The 18,230-nt window shown below is 41.2% G+C and overlaps 1 protein-coding gene across 5 annotated transcripts in view; it reads right to left on the bottom strand.

The window, feature by feature from the left end:
• Window positions 1-18,230, bottom strand: part of TELO2 (telomere maintenance 2) — an 863,005-nt gene that overhangs the window by 378,819 nt on the left and 465,956 nt on the right. For all 5 annotated transcript variants that reach the window (XM_069210626.1, XM_069210623.1, XM_069210621.1 and 2 more), the window contains one exon: window positions 14,340-14,426. In XM_069210626.1, the coding sequence (XP_069066727.1) occupies window positions 14,340-14,426 (87 nt within the window). The remainder of the gene's footprint in view (window positions 1-14,339; window positions 14,427-18,230) is intronic.

Raw genomic sequence — 18,230 nt, 5'->3', positions numbered from 1 at the left:
AGAAAAAAAAAAATTAAGTAATTTTAGCTTGTCTTCAACTCTGCTTTCAATTGCAGAGAAGACAAGGCTTATTTTTGACCACCAACTGCACAAGTCAATATATTGGTATTTTATGTTAAACACAAAAAATCACTTTCAAAACACTACTTAAGAAGAGTTAACCGATCTACTACTTATCATGGTAGATATGCTTGTGTGCATTTCAGCTTCACATACACACTATCACATTTGTTGGCTGCTGTACTGTCACATTTTAGATCTCGTTCCACAACCCCTTGCGCCCAGCCATACTCTGAAAAAGCATCTTAACATATGATCTTGTTTATCCACTTTTATCTGCCCAAATATGTAGGAACCTTCAGACAGCAAAACATAAAGACATCAATAAAACCATACTCTAAATGGGTGACATGCACAAGGACTACCTCCCTGAAAATGTTACAGAAATGACTGCACCAATGTTTACTAAATTTCTAGTCTAGCTAACAGCTATTTCACTAAAGAAATACAAATCTGTGCAGCATTCTAAACAGAAGTACTTTTTTTTTCAGAGGCTAATCTATCTATGTAATAGATTTGATTAAGAGAAAACCTCTGTGTTAAGATCCAGAATAATGGAACTTTGTCTTACGGACAGCATGTATATAAAGAACAGAAAGCAAACCACAATCCTCAATGTATAGGAGTTAAGCATAAAGCATAAAGGTTTGATTAATTTTTGACAAGCTCTGAGTCTGCAGAAAACAATTGCAAGAGATTTAACATGGATATTAGTGAGACTACAGGGAGAAACCAAATGGTATGTATTTGTGAGTAATACTGTGTGTTAAAACACATTATACTTGTTGGTGTGCGTCTTTATGAGAGGCAGCATTCACGCCTATGTAGTTACGGATGAGGCAACACTCCACAGGAAGCTCATTGGTGCAATTCTGAAAAAAACCTTGCCCCCACTTCCTCACACCACGGTTTGGAAAAGTCAGTACAAAATTCAGAATGAGATAGCTAAATTTAGTGCTGACTAGTTAAAAAGGCAAGATTGATTTTGAGATTTGATTCCACATTGAATGAATTAAATGAGTATGATGAAGTTTGGCCTTTGCTGGATATGTAAGAGCTTAAGATAAATATGTGGGTTTAAGAGGTGTCTGATAGACGCGTTAGTAATTAAGACATTATTGTCAGTGGACAGGATAATATACATTTTTTTGAGTATACAAATATTGTTTTTATAAAAAAATGAATTCTGTGAATATTCTGGATATAGGCATTTGAATTTTAGTTGTAAAATATGGCACGCCCAGTTCCTTCTGATTATAAGAGCATAACTATAATACACAGGGCATATGGAGGTGTTTGGTTTATGTTAAAAAATAAGGGATAATAGCAGCACCTGGCTCGGTGTCTTCTTGATATAAGAGTGTGCATGTAACATAAATTATTTTAACAATAAGATTTATTGGCTACATTTGCATTTGTGATGGGTTTTTAGCGTTTTTATTTTAAGTGAAGGAATACATGCTCCTTGTGGGTCATGATGAGGCCATAATTAAAAAGGTCGAAACGAGTTGACATCATAACATCAGGAGTTCTCATTGATTACAAATTTATGGATGGTGGCGGAGTCCACCAATTGTTCTACAGTGTAAATAATTACAGCGGACTGTGGAAAAAGATGTTAGCTTAATGGACTACCTGTGTAGACGGACCTGGATCTTGCGAGATATTTATGGACAACGGCTTTCAAATAATTTAGGCATAAGGGCTATGTACATAATGTACTGTGTTTTTGAAGACTATAGGTGATGTTAAGGTAGTTGTTTCTTAGATGAATTCATGATTGGTTAATACTGCATAGAGTGTGATATTGGAACAAAATAAATAAATTATAAATATTAGGACAATAATAATTGATGTTTTATTGGTCCAAATGATGTATGTTGATTGATCCATCAAGAGTCAATATACTTTTGTATGAGTTGTTAGATTCTCCGATACTCAAGGGGGGTATAATTGGGCCAACCCCTACATATGAACATGCTATAAACAATTGTGGTTACCAGAGGAAATTACGAATAATGTGTGCTTTGCTTTTCATTACAAATGGCTCTCTTTTAATTAAAAATGGCTCTTCACTTTTTCCTGCACAAAAAAAGCTGGCTGGAAATTTACCAAATATCACAGTTGTGCAGTGCCAATTGATATTTGGTCCCCAAGTATGTTTGGTTCATTTTCATTCGGCCACTTTTAAGTTATACACACACACACATATAAAAGGCCATTGGGAATATGTGAGTTATCAATATGTATTTGTTGAATGTTTGCAAACACCAAAAGAAATTCAAAAAGCCAAGACAATAACACTATAGGCAAACAGACCACAATGTTTGTGAATCGGCATTCAGCTAATAATTGATAGTCATGCTGGACGTTCGCCTGAAAGAGTAAACAAAATTGTATGAGTAGCAAGGAGCTATGCACCTGCATCAAGTAACAATGAAGCACGATATTCCTACAACAGAGCTTGGTAGGCGAAGGCCACATATCAATAAAACTACATGTACGCTTTAGATGGAATAAGATGTTTGCCAACATACAGTACTACATGAGTAACAAGAATATATACACCTATACGGAGACACTAACCAGACACCTACACTCAGCCACAAAGAAAACTCTGTACTTACAACTGTATGGATATATACCTACCATATTGCATAAGTCACTACACATAGAATGAGGAGCTTTACACCTATGTGGTGGTACTAACCAGACGCTACTAACTTACACTAGACTACAAGGAAGGCACTAAATACACTCATTCTCTCTCTCTCTCTACCGCACAATGGAACTTACAAATGGACAGGTCTTCAAGAAAATGTGAGGGGGCTTTCAACACCAAGAAGCATCAGAGTATCTGGCTGAACATTAAGATGACGAGCCCAGATATTTTGTTCTTACAAAAAATGTGCATAAAGAGGGGACCACCACAGAGTAAGGCACCAGGATTACCTAGTGAGTTCTTTGCATTACACACATCCAGGATGTTAGGACTGACCATCTTTTTAAGTGTAACAATCCAATGTTGTACAACCTAACAAAATAAATATTACTACATACATATTGGCTTAGTTTAACCACAATGGTAGGAAGTTCCATTCCTTAATATTTGTGTGCCTGACAGCCCAAGATTATTATCTTATAAACACCATCTTTACACTTAAAAACCTACAGGAAGAAGAAATAACCTGAGGGGTGGCCTCAACATAATAGTATTGGAAGAGGTAAAGTAAGGTAACTAACAGTACTAAGGAGACGGTTGAATGTAGTCCAAACTATTAAGGCTCAGCTTGTGCTCCTGAGAGTACAGCAAACATTTTCAGCTGATGAAAACTGATCAGATACGTAATTGCGGGCACAGGGAAAGAAAACTGATCATGGCAATGTACAGAGGCATTACAGAAATAAATTAAAAGCTTTCTTGGACTTTTATCAACAGCTCTATGGCAGCGGACAGACAGAAGCTCAGAAGGAGTGACATATGTTGACTCAGAGTGCAGAGATTAGATATAAGCTGACCAACAAAGGTGACGTAGGTAAGGAACATAATAATTTCCCTTAAAACCAGGAATTCACCAGGTTTACAACAGAACCAGTTAAACCTTTCCTGTGATATTTGCCTCCGCTTGACAAGATTTTGTAAAGGAGGAGAGGATCACACCTATTATTGAGACTGGCATATATTTAATTCAGAAACCAGGGAAGAACCTAACAAGTGTACATTGTAGAGAACATATGTTAACATTACCTCCAAGATTTTCAGAATGATACTGGCTGCACAACTTGAAAAATATGAATGATTTTTGGTGGATTCAGACCAATGGCCTTATCAGGATTCCCAAGGAAACGTAAAAAATAAATCCTAACAATAGAAGGAGTTCAGTACCACTTAACTGGATCCACTATCAATCTGTGTGCAAACTTGATCAATTCCTTATCCACTTTGCTTGACTCCAGTTAGCATTTAGCCAGGTAGACATCATCAGTTCTACTGTGGCTTATCTGCATGCTACCTCGGACCGCAATTAAAATTACCAAGGTTGGAGAGAACATTGCTACGTCACTTTTTTTTATAATTGCAAAGCTCCAATCTCAATGAGATGGTACAACAAGCGTTTGCAAGTTGCATCAATGGAGAAAATATCACACAGTCTAAATGGACAAAGAACACACTATTTGAAAATGTGTCAGTCTCCAATTACAGAGTAAGATTTAGATTTGCATCGTCTATCACGAACGGAAGGAAGGCTATACTTTGATGTTGAAATGGGGGACTAAAAACATGATAGGTGGAATCAGCTGAAGTGGAGGTACTACTTGGAGAACTGATCAGGATTCTGAAGTTTTTGTAGGTTAGGTTGGAAGGGAGGGATTTCAATTGGTGACTGTTTTTAAGTGGCAGGGCTGCAAATGGGCTACCCAATCCCTGCAGAAGGCTGGCAACAGCTTGGATTTGCCTCACCTGGATTCAAGAGTTGGAACCCAGCTAGACTTCCGTCAATCAGCCAGCCTGGAGTGGGTGACAGTGTTTCGCCACCACCAGCGCATAGGAACAAGGAGATCCTGGTGGGACAGAAGATGGCATTTGCATAGGCTCAAAGGTTCGGAGTCTCTCATCTCCTCCCCCACCTGACAGATCAACGGAAGTCTCCAATATAGGTTGGGGGCTTACAGAGGACAGCCCCAGGCTCGGCAATACTTGACACTGTCGCTAATGAAGGAGAGAATTGCTTATCCCTACTGCACCCATCTGAACTACGACTAACCCATGGCCAGGACGGGCCTTTGGGCAGGCACCTGCAACAGAGGACGCATGGCACCAAAGAGTTCAGCAGAGGGAGTATACAATGCATGTACAAGGAGATTCACCCAGGTTGGCGCCCCTGTATCCTGCCCAAGGGACGAAGCATCATTAATGGTTTGGTTATTCTTTGTTCATTGTTGGTTTTGTTGGGGGTTTGTGAGCCCATAAGGGCTGTTTTACAAGGGCAGTGATGGCCCGTCCACTCACACTTTGCCACCAAATCTCGAAGCTAGGCATTGTGCTTTTTCGTACCTCACCCTACAGTCCACACCCTGTCATGCCCCTGCTTAAATTACTGCATATAATGTACGGGGACTCAATAATTCACTGTCCTCTGTCCCTGCAGATATAGATTTGATCCAGGAGACCCACCTATTACAAGAGGACCAATGTTGTCTTAACTCTCCTGAATACTAAGGTTTATACTTTTCCTCAGCCAGCAAAAACCAGTGGGAGGGGGGATCCTGGTAGTGAAGAACTTCCCCCTCTGGGTTGCCGACACTTTGAGGGACAGGGTTAGGTGGGTGGCCATACAAGGTACACTGAGAGTTTCAATGCTAACCATAGTCTCCATTTATTACCCCAACCATGGCCAGGAATCATTCCTTATCAAAACCGTTCACGCGCTGTCTGAATGATCCATGGCCCTTCTCACTCTGGCTGGAGAGCTAAACTTAGCCCTCAATAAGGAGGCAGATCTCAACAACCTGAGCTACAGTCACACAGCGGAGCTCTCAGAGACTGGAAGGGGGTTCCTAGAAGAGGTAGGCATACTGAATGTGTGGATGCACAGCCATCCACTAAGTACTGACTTCTCATTTCACTCTAGAGCACATAAAACATATGCCCTCCTCGAATACTATCTACTCGATAAGCATCTCCTCAGATATCCTCGAGGCCACACAGGAACCAGTGACACTGTCAGACCAAGGTCTGATCACATCCACTATCTCCCAAGCATGTCCCACACAGGCCCGAACTACCAAGCCTCTGATGGCTACAAGACTATATTCTCAAAGTCCCAGTATTGGTTGCCATTATCTCCAAGAACAAAACAGACTACGTTACACACAGCAACATCGGGGACACATCAGCCACCACTCTAGGGACGCACTAAACGCAGTTCTCAGGGTGAACTTCATAATAGAGGCTGCTCACCGGTAACGCTTGCATGGTGCCCTTTTCCAGGAGCAAAGGGATGACTTAACAGGTTAAGATCAATAGGACAAACACACCCACTCCCAGATGACTTGGAGGAAGATCCTCAAGACTCTGGACCAACTGAAACTCGTAACATTAGATAAAGATGCCTATTCCCTTGCAAACTAGATAATAAATACTATACTCCAGGGAACAAGTCGGAGAAGCTATTAGCTACAGTGATTCGAGCTAAACAAGCCTGCACCAACATCTATTAAGTTCAGGACTGTGACAGATGGCTCTTCACATTGGACTCTAAAGGGCGAATGCTTTCGACTCGACCCTCTTTCCGAACAAGGACACAGATCCGCAGTTCTGGGCTTCCTATTCAATGAGGGTGGACCTCCCTAAGATTAGAGCCTAAAATAGGAGCTGCCTAAGCAGCTGATGGAGAAGAAAAAAAAAATACTGCTGGCCATAGTGAAACTGTCCCCCTCCAAAGTTCCAGGGCCCAACGGCTTCCAGTGCCTTTTACAAGCGCCTCGTTTCCCCTCTCCTCCCCTTGCTGATAAAAGTCTATTGGGCAATGGTGCAAGAGGGTGGGGTGACACCTTCCATGTCGTAATCTGCTACTTCCCAGATTCTTAAGCTAGGAAAGTACCCTAAGGAGGGCGGCTCATAACCCCCAGTTTCAAAACACTGCAAAATATCTTCGGGTCTCCATTAATCTCTTCGACCAACTTCACTTTAATATGGCTTATCGGAGATAGAGATATCGCCTTACCTCCAGCTGCAGCACTGGACCCTGGATGGTGCTATACGAGCGCTCAAACCCTTCGAGAGATATCTACTCCATTGCACTGACGATACCAACGCCACATCTAAAATCTATTCTTTGCTAAACATTAAGGGCCACACCCATAAATTTCCTTTTCAACAGGCCCGGAAAAAGGCTATAGGCATAACCATGGACAAGGCCCAATGAGATGAAATACTTATCCACACACATCATGCCATCAAACACACAAGGAGAAGGGAAACATTGCCTAAGATTCTTTATTGGTGGCACTATACTCCTAGCCACCTAGCCAAAATGAAGACAGGCAGGGACCCATGCTGCTGGCAAGGCTGTGTGGAAGAAGAAAAATTGCTGCACCTGTTATGGTCCTGCCAGGTCGTTAGTCCCTTCTAGGATTCTGTCCTTACCACCATCAAGCAGATCACAGGGGCTGACATCACCAGATGCCCAGATGTTATTCTTCAGGGTCGACCAGACGACGAGATGTATGGGGGTAGAGGGAGCATTTAATCTCACATCTGCTCTTGGCCGCCAAGCAATCTATCCTAACCCTCTGGGGTCAGCCGGTACCCCAGCTGAACTCCACTGGATCAAGAGGCTATGGTGGATCCTAGATTTGGAAAAACTTACCAGTGAGACTACAGCCACTACTAAGCAATTTGTGAAGCAACAGTGGCCATTGTGATACTGTTTTGCCTCTGACTATAAAGGGGATGCCTTGACCTAAGTGACTTAAGAGTCCTGAAAATAGATAGAGGTATATTACTCCTCTATCCACCCATCTACAGTGGATGGCTCTCTAGGCAACCAAATGCACCCTCTGGGACTTGTGTTATCCTTTCCCTTACCAGCTTCTATTGTACCAATGATATTAATACTGCTTTCTCACTGTCCATGGATTCTCTCAGCTGTGAAAGAGGAAAGAGCCTAAGGAGGGAAAGAGTTTCAATGGGTAGGGGGATTGTTATTTTCAGGTTCTGTTCATCTGTTTCACGGATCTATATGCCAATCAAATGTATTTGAGCTAAACTGGTTTGTGTTGAACTGGTTAAGGAAAATGTAAGCGAATGTATTACATTTTAATTCTGTCACAAAGGCAGTTCGACAAAAGGTATTAATGTACACAATGTTTTGCAGACCGACTTAAAATTCTAATAGAACGTCTGAAAGTAAAAAAAAAAAAAAACATTTCACTTTAAAGAGAAACTAAAAAAGACAGCTGCGACTTAGTTACGCTGCTTGACAAAAACCCACCTGGGGATATCACTACTTCTTTCCACATTTCTCAGTAAGAACACTTCTACTTAGTAAGACAAGCATTTTTGTGGGGACACATTTGCTAGATCTAACATGGCTATGATACAGGAAAAGAATGAAAAGAAGACAATATGTCTGAAAGTCATGTAGCTGATCAAAGAGACGTATAACATGCAGCACCACCAGGTGTTGGGGAAAATGACAGAACTTTGTTGCTGCTATGGTAGAAAAGGGCATCTGAATTTGTAGAATTCAAAGGTGTGGGCTGTCTTGAGGGTCTTGGTGAATGCAGAATGTAAACTGGTGTAAACTGCTGCTGGCAATGTTTGCGGTGAGGAGGTAAGGCAAGCTAATTTGAACGAGCCTTCCATTGGGGCACAACTGCCATCCATGGCAGAACTCCAACACTGAGATTCCTTTATCATTTTTAAGTGATTTAAAGTTGCCATTTTGCGACAGGAAACAGTATGGTGAAAGAGTACTTGGTCATGTACAACCCCTTTTAGACTCCAAGAGACATTATCCTCTAACGAGCCTTTCCCCTTAGTTTTAGTCTTACCAACATGCACCACTATTAAAATTAATAAGAGCCATCGGTGACATGTTAGGTAATTTTATTATTCACCCCCTCTGGATCACTGTAATTATCCAGTCAATTTAATTTCAGCACTCCCTCTGGTTCTTTTAACCAGAGGTCGAGTCCGCCTGAGTAGTATCATCTTACTTAGGTGGGGCTAGGTGGTCATATGATGAAGCATGACACTACTATGTGTGTGAGACCACCTAGTCCGTAAAGGAAAATCCCCCGTCATTCCTGTAGGTCACCACAGCACCCCTTATCCAGCAACCTTAAATAACCAGACACTGGTTAAAAGACTAACCCAGTCTTACCCCCTGTTCCCACTACCCCACACCTTTTGTGATGAAAGAGTACTTAAGCCATAGGGAATTGTTGGCCATGGTTCCTGTTTTTTGTTCACTTGCAAGTATGTTTCACCTTCTCACAAAGTCATAGGGTGGAGAGACATTAGTATATCCTTTTTGGATTGACAACCTGCACAGGTAATGCTTGTAACTCATAGCAATTTTATTTCCAAAACCATGCAATGTACAATCAGATTTGATTTTTCATTCCAAGTTTATCCTCAAACTAGTTTCAAAATAAAACTGTCAACATAACACTATTGCCCTCATTAAGAGGCTGGCAGTCTCGCCTTTACAGTCTTACTGCCACGGACCGGCGGTAAAGACCGCCACAACACAAGTTGTGGGGTTGGCAAACAGCGTGGGTCTACTTTTCATCCTTCAAAATACCTGAGCTCCAGTAAGCACTCTGTCCTCACTCGAATAGCAAACATTACTCAAATAATCAAAATGTGTCCCCTTCATCCCTTTCCAGTTTTATTTTGATATATTCAAAAGAATATAAAAAGGATACCCGTTCCATTTTTCCTTAATCCTGAAAGCTTGTTTTGATACTGAGCTGGAGTCAGTCAAAAGTGCTAGATCATAGCATGCTTCATATTTTCAGAATTTAGATGCCCATGGCTCAATCAACTCCAGGAAAGCGTCAGCCCTATCACTCTGTAGAGCTGAAGACTGCTCAGCAAAGCCTAGCCTCTGAGCTGCAGATGCTGATTTGTAGGTTTCCCATCATGTCAAAACATCTGCACCTGTAGTTCTAGCAGGGTACAGGATGCATGAGGGAAATTAAAGCAGGGTGAGTGCTGTGGGGATGGTGAGGGAGTTAGGGCTGGCCATCATACCAGTGGCCAGAAAACAGTGTCAAATACGACATAAGGGAAGATAATTAAACTTGCTCCGGTTTTCAAGTATTTAGCATGGATCAAGCAGAGACGCTGGCATGTTCAACGAAAAAACTGATCAGTATGTTCATGTTTAATGGGAGAGCTCTCAAAAACAGAGTGTCACCAAGAGGAGTATTTGAGAAGGGTAGAAGTAAGGTCAAGAGAGGGTCACGCTGTAGTTATTTTGAATGCAAAAAATCCCCTAGATCCTCCCAAATCTGAAATGACTCAACTATTTTTCTATGAGTACAGATAAGGTTCAAGAGTTCTTTAGCTATACATAAGATTGCCTTAGTGAGATCTGGTACATTACACACTCTTGACTGATAATACAAGACATGAATCATATGCAGAGTGTTTTTTATAGTTCCGAAGTAAGATGTTCCAGTGCTCACAGAACAGTTTTTCCTGTAGCTTCATCCTGCCTAATTCGATGCAGTTTTAGCAAAGGTCGCCAAAAAACAGGGAGCAAAACACAGAGAAAGTCTAGGGCTAACAATGCAAGGAGGGACAAGGTTAAAAATATCCTGTGCATAAACTAGTTAAGCAGTTCATAAGGCACCAATTAAACTCTCAGTTGAATTTTTTTACACACCCCTAACTCGCTGGATTGCTGGTGACATGCACACAGAAGTGGAGGAAGCAGAGGATGGGAAGACAGTGTCTGATGAAGCAAATACAAGTTCCGACTTGTGGCCTTTAACATGATTGGGGCCAGAAATTACCTGAAAGAAGTCCAAGTTACTGTATGTCTCTCTGTGTGTTTGAGCATCGCTCCTATTTCTCGGCTTAAGCCTGACACAAAAGTCTCTGAGATAAAGGTTTTGCATAGTGTTAAAGTCGAAGTCACAAAGAGCATCAAAAACATGTTCTTACCGGTCCTAGTGCAGTTTTCTACAACAGGGTAGAGAATTTGGAGCTGAAGGAGACAATCACTGCCAAACTAGCCACAAAAATGAGACGTAAGTAGCAAGTGATTCCTTCATCATGACCTAGTCCTGATCCTGTTGGGTTATTCTAGAACTTGCAAAACCGGGGAAATGTTTTCAAAAGATAAAGAGTGAAAAAAACAAAAACTATTTTCAATAAAATCAGATCCATAAATTGTCCTTACTGAGGAACCGACTGTCAAAACAATACGAGAAATTACATTCACCCATTCGGTGGATCCCTGGATAAATGGTTGCAACTGCACGTGGAATCATCCTACATCGAGATGATGAGTTTACAACATTTTTTCCCGGGAATTTCCACAGTTAGGCATATTGTACTCTAGCCTCGAAAAAGCAAGCTAAGCTTGATGGTTCTTGCAAGTCTGAGTCCAATCCGTGTTCCTTGAACTTGTGCAAATAAGGTTTACCCGCTATTGCTTGTTCATAACAGACCAGCTAGTACCCCTTAAGACCCACCAACAAGCGGAAATCATTCACCGCAGTAGATTGTTTGGGCAGGACGCTTGGGAGAACCCCTCTTTTAATGCAACTTTGATAATGTTGATCATGAAGGGTAGGCTTAATTAGATATTTCGTAGACTAAAAGGGGAAGCAGCGGGCACAATGCAGCTCCTTATAAAAATGCCAGTCTCACCAGCCAGTAAATGCTCTAGCCAGTAAATAGTCTATGAATTTCTTGAGGTCAATCTCTTTAAAAACCTCTCCAAGACAAGGTTTTTACAGGTTGTCTTTCTTTTGCTGGTTCTCCAAGCCCTCCATTGTTTATTTAACATCCTTCAACTGCTTTTGAGGTGTGTCTGTCAAAAACTGTGTCTGATAATATAATCGTCTGCCCCAATCTGCCCCAACCATTCTCCCTACCAACTCTTAAACTGTAGAAGAAATGTTAATCATTTGCTGCTGGATCGTACTCAAAGATTACAGAACTGAGGTGTTGAAATTAAGTTCCTGTGTTAAGTTTCCTTTTTTTTTTCCTGTTGAACCTGTATGAGTGTGTATATTCTGACACATATTGTTTTGCCTAGTGGCCTGCAATGCTTCCAAAAGTATCTCTACACCGTCTTGCTGAAGTCATATATCCCAAGGGAAGCTCAGGTTGTCTGTCACAATGCCACAAACTAGGGACCAGCTTATTTGGAAAGGATTACTTAGAAGATGGCTACTCGTCCCTCAAAGTTTGTCTTTCGACTGCCAAATTCATTGCTGGTCTATTTTTTTTTAAACATAAAATTTTATTGCATTTTTCATTAGTAAAACATCACAAGAGACTGACTGTCGACCCGTGTATAAGTATAACTGGCAAGGATCAATGTTATCCAAAAGGTGCCAAGTATGTGACCTCCAGCTCTATTCGCAGCTAAGGAACTCATGAAGACAACAGTGATTCTGCAATATAGTCAACTCCCATCCCTAGGTCCCCAAATTTAACCAAAACCCTTCGATGTGTCACCTAGGAGCCTCAGCTCGGAACTGGAAATGGGGGATACACTTGCCAATGTGGTGCAATCTAGATATGAACCTAGTCAAATCAGCGGCTGCTTTGCCCTTGTAGATACTCTGATCCCTCATAGGTGTGATCAGTGCTTGGCTAATGTAGACAATTTAGTTTTGAGTCAGTGTCTAGTCATGGAGTGAGATCTTGTGCCTTAAAACCCTTCATTATGTCCCATTTCACTGCTGGACTCTTAATCACGGTTCTAACTGTTATCGCTTTGCCATGCAAATAAAAATATCTGATTCTGTTAGCTGAGAGTGTAGCCAATCGATAGCTGAACACGCAAAGGAGCGGTTTCAGAATGCACAGGAGACACATTATGCTGGGCACCAGAATTTAATTTGTTTGCAACAATTTTCTTTACCTCTTGGCATTAAGAACCATGTCCTTGGTCTCCTTTAAAGAGCTTCTCCAAACCTCAGCTTTGACAGCTGCTGGTTGTCTAGGCGTTTTAGAGACTATACTCACTGCAACAATTTCAAGAGTTTGTAGGGGAATCGAATGCCTAATTGGATGCTTTAGATTGAAGGATCAATAGGGAGAGCAAATTCGAAGTCTGTTGTAGCAGTCACTTTGTGGGGACAATAAACAGTTTGCCCTATGAAGGCTGACCTGGTGTTGAAGGTGTTAAGAATTACAGGAGGTAATTTATAGGGCCCAATTTTTGTCCCCCAACATGGCTATCCCATCACGTTTTGAAACAGCTTTTCCACTGGACCCTGTATGCAGCTACTCTGGGTTCACCATCATGTCTGTGGTATATATGGTGGACATGAGGACCTTTTATCGAAAGGGGAGCACCACCTCCTTGACTAGGCTCTGGAACAGCCGTGTTCTGCACACATGCAAATCCCTCCCTCACGCAGCCTCTTGTGGGAGAGGAGCCTTGTGGTGTAAATTGGCTGTGGATTCCTATGGCACAAACATGCTGGCAATGTTCCTGTGCAACTCTAGTGAGCCTCAACTCTGGCAGGGCCTTCTTCACCTAGGGGTTGTGAAATAGTCATTGAAAGCTTAGTGTAATTCACAACAGCCATTTACAGCCTATTCATCTACCCACTCTCCTCCCGGGATCAATCACTCATTTCTCATATAATTCAAATGTGCAGTGTCTCTTCTGGGCAAGGCGACTGAGAGGGAAAATTTAAATTGCTCTTTTGGGGTTGACTAATGAACTGTTGCAGCACCTCCCAAACCAGGTTTGGCAATCCACGTGGTTCCAGTAGTTATTTGTCCACAGAGCGGTAGAAAGACTACCAAGGAGGACCAGGCTGCAATGTAGCAGGGCAGGCAAAACCATCAAGGTTTGGGAGGCCAGTTAAAGATGGTAGTGGTCCTTGAACTGCATCCCAATTTCAGGTATCAATGCTGGTGCTCTACTTCAGCCAAGTTCCAAGAGACCTGCTCTGCTATATCTCTCTGATCTGGGAGAATTAATTAACTATGGTTAAGGCAAATTAGATCATCCAAATAGGAAACAAACTGCAGTAGCAACACCTCACAGGGCTTGGATCCTCACAAATCAGTTACTTTCAAGGCATTGCTAATCATGTTCTTCCCCGCCTCTTTTCCTCTACTGTGAGCTCTCCTTGAAAATAACTGATAGAGCAGAGAACGGAGCTCTAGGAGAAGCTCAAGTGCCTGATGCCTCCCTATTTTCTCAAACTGAACATAAATTCTAGCTTCAGAGTAACTGTCTTTATTACGATGGCCCTGAAACCACCCACCATTACAAAGGACACTTTTGCACTAAGATAGCTAGGTGAGATATGTGGTTGCCTACAACATCCAAGTGACATGTAGGTCAGAAGTCAGAATTCCAGCAATTGCAACTCAGCCTTTCATCTTTCCTGAGATTAATGAACTGGCTGCCATTTAAAGTGCTATGAGTAACGCCTGGTATTTATAGTGTGTTAGAACGGCAAAACTGCAGTTATAAATGTTTACATAAACAATTACTATTATTATTGGTCCTACCACATTTCATAGTTCCTAGATGAGCACACAAGTTTTAAGTACATACCTATCCAGCTCAGAGTCCGATAACTCATTAAGCTTCTTGGTGACTGTGTCTGGGTTCACTGCATCACTCAGAGTCCTGTCCTTCAAGCTGGAGACAAAAATTTAGAAATTGAGGGGGCTGCAGATAAATCGGGTAATTTTGCCTAAAACATGACCCACCTTCCTGTTCCTCCCCTTAACCAGGTGCAAATCTATGATACCGGTGACATTAAGCTATTGTGAATTATTCAACATACTCAGTGATCACCATGCATTGCTTTTGGAGGGTTACCTAGAAATGTACAACCGATTCCTATTTTTTTTGGAAGGAACACACACAAGCTATTGTTCATTTCCTACTGCTAGTCCATCTAATGTTAACTCCAGAAAACATTAAGTCACAAATGACCAGATCCAAAACTATTTTGCGGTCACCAACCATGTTGTGTGCAAAATCACAGGGTTTGTGAGGTTCGCAAAACAGAGGTTGGCTGCATACTAAATCTCCTTTGTGAGTCAGGCAACTCTTTCCGACTCACAAAAGGGTTTTTAGAAATCATTCTGAATCACAAATAGGAGGGGACGAGAATGGGGCATCCTCTAATAATTGCAATTTGCTTAATTTGTGAAGGCAATTGCTGACAAACCACTGAAAAGTCACAAACATCTCAGAGGGATGGTAAACTAACTTACAAATGAGATGCTGTCCCCGTGGAACAGTTTTCCCTTTGGGAATCATGTTGCATATTCCTGACGGGAGCAGGAGACCACTGCCTGCTCCTCCGCCCACCCCTCATCCAATGCTTTGAAATGGGAAACATTTTTTTTGAAGCAGCACCTGTACACAGGCTGCTTAAAAATAAAAAATAAAAAACTTCTCGATCTGGAAAGCCAACAAATGGATAGAGGTCTGTTGTCCCTTGAGGCCACCATCACTAAGCTCATAGCCAATTGAAGGGGGATCGTAAATAGCAAGCTGTCTTACTACATTCGATTAAGCAATCATGCTATGACCCTTCTGAATGGGAATTTTTATGACGCAAACTGAATAGGTTACATGGCAAAATGACAGCTAGGCTGCAAAAGTTGGTGCATCTAATTTTTAAGATCTGCCTCTACATATATTTGGCCCAAAAACATTAAACAGTGTTCTTTTATATAGCACAATTTAGTAGTGGAGGAGTGAGCACGTTCTACAACGTAGGTGTATACTAGTTAGTCCTATTCAACCCGGAGGGTAGAGGGATGTCAAAGTTGATAAGACTATGAGCAGTGAATAGAAAGAAAAGAGTTACCTACCTAAAGTGAGTTGAGTGTTGGGACAAGGAGATGATTGGCAATTTGAGTGAGATGAGAATTTAGTAAATGAAGGTCAAAAGTCTCTAAATATAGTTTAAATCGGAGGGTGGACCCTTAAGGAAGTTCAAACCAAAGGTTTAAATCACCTAAAGGAGAAAGAATGTGTTTGGCAATTATGCGCTGGCTTTTTAGTTGAGCTCGCTCAGTCAAACAGGATACGGGACGGTCAATCAAACAGGATATCGGAGTGTCAGAACAGTACATTAAAATAAACTAAAGAGAAGTGCTAGGTACTTTGGCTGAAAAGACTAGCAAACAATGGTAAGCAATGCATGGAATGATCCAGTATTAACAGCAACGTCTGGGTGAGTAATTATAAATTATAAAAAAAGCAACTCCTGCTGTTAAGACTATATGCTTTGTGAATACTAAAGTTAAGGAGAAATAATTCGTCCACCAGGGGATTTTTCTGTTCAGGGAGCTCGTTTTAGTTCACAGAGATCTGCAATCTGGTGACCGATGCCTACACCAGAGATCATGGTACACTGTACGATTTGTAACTTAACCTATGTGTACATGTATACCTAGAAATAATCAAGGAATGTGCCTGGGAGTAAGGGGGATAGAATTGTTTGTTTTTAAATATTGTAATAGTGCTGTCAAACAGGTATCTGTTTTGTGAAAGTAGGTCCTTAAACAAGAATATTAATCAATACTCACTTATAGACACATGAAACGTGCAGTGAGGATTGTTTGAGCAGTGAGGTTGACCAATGGCCAAGGATGGGTGCAGATGGGGATGCCTATGGTGCGCTGGCCTGATTTAAATAGTACTCTCTAGGGTTGCATATGTAGGGCTAGGCCGCTAAAATAATCGCCTACACGGTAGGTTTAACTTTTAGTGTCCAATCTGAAAAGCAATTGCATTCTGATCCTGTTTTAATGACTGTCTACTTAATACCTTCCCTTCCAGGCCATCATGCCTACAATTGTAGCCAATCACAGAGGAGTTGTAAATTGCGACCAGCCTATTTCATATTTATCAGGCAGGTTGGTCTGTGACCGCCCTGTGAATGTTGATTGTGCGACTCAACCTGTTAATACAAAGGTCACTTTGTAAAGTCAGAGTCCACTGGCAAAAAAGCTAGCAAGAAATTTGCGAACAATTTTTCTAAGCAGACTCCGATATGTTAAACAGTGTATGGTGTACAAAAATTAGATCAACACTGCCAAAAAGTACATTTTTCAAACCACATTACTAATGCTCCCAATTTGCTAAGGAACTATTTAGGATTATTAACAAACTTCATTCTCATCAGTTTTTACATAGCATATCATCCACTCAGATAAATTATTTAAAGATCTCTCAGCATCGTTCGTGGAAAAATCTTAAAAATACAGCCAGACATATAATCTGAATCCATTTCAAAACATAATTTTTTTCACTTAGACACTGCAAGCACCTCTTCTACCTCTTCGTTTAACAAATGTAATCTAGTTACAGTCGACTCTTTCTTGAAAGTACTAAGTTCTATGCAATTCTTGGGGTCCCCTGATGAAGATACACCTGCAAAACGAATTAAAGGTTTAATTTCTGCTACTCTAAACACTTTAACTACCAATTTCAACTTCTCACTTAACACAGGCCTAGTGCCAGTGTCATGGAAAATTGCTATAGTCTAACTCTACTTGTAAAAGGTCTCTGTAGACCCTGATGACATGACCAATTTTAGACCAATTTCCTGGCTCCCTTTTCTGAGTAAAATCCTAGAAATAAGCAGTTTTCCAACAAAGTTAGGAGTGCATCAAGAATCACTGTATCCTGAACTTCATGCAAGAGGCCTTGTGTCCCTGTGGAAGTACTGATCTCATCATCGTCTCAGTTCTTAAAGGTCTTTGTAGAATGTTTGAAGACCGTGATGTTGAGCCTTGGATTGTTCTTAATCTGGCAGAAGTCTTTTACAACACCATACTGATCATCCCAATCTAATTTTCAGAGTACTTGACATCTGCATTTCAGGCTCTGTTTTCAAATGGCTTACATCACAGTAAGAGAAATGTCGTCAAGGAGTAACCCCACCCTGTTTTCGGTCCAAACCCAAAGTCTTGAGCTGTGGTGTCCTGCAGAGTTCCATCCTGTCACCCATCCAGTTTAGTACCTACATGCTTCTTTTGAGCAAGCTATTTTATCAGGAAGGGGACCACTTTTACAATTTCAGAGATGACAACCAACTGATTTTTGTCTCCTTCATAAATCTGAACAGCTCAGGACCCCAACCCATCCAATAATATCCCATTGTCTAATTCTTATCTGCTGGTGGATGGCCAAGATTTTGCTAAAACTAAATCTGTCCAAAATGATCAGGTTCTTATTTCCACTGGCACTCCATCCTTCAAAGTTTTGGATTGGCCAGACTGTAAAGGGCCATGTACCCTTACCTGTCACTTCTGTTTGTAATCTGGGCAAACATGTGGCCTTTGAGCTTTCTTTGAAAACTCAAATAGCACCGGTAACCAAAACCTTTCTCTAGCGCTTTCAAATGTTAAGATCTTTTCGCTCTTTTATAGATAAACACCTTGAAGCTCTATTTTTTAACACCATAATCAAATCTAA

Source organism: Pleurodeles waltl, chromosome 10, assembly GCF_031143425.1.
Source record: "Pleurodeles waltl isolate 20211129_DDA chromosome 10, aPleWal1.hap1.20221129, whole genome shotgun sequence".
In the NCBI taxonomy this organism is placed as follows: Eukaryota; Metazoa; Chordata; class Amphibia; order Caudata; family Salamandridae; genus Pleurodeles; species Pleurodeles waltl.
Note: the sequence above shows the minus strand (reverse complement) of the source record. Positions and strands in the feature narration are given on the sequence as shown.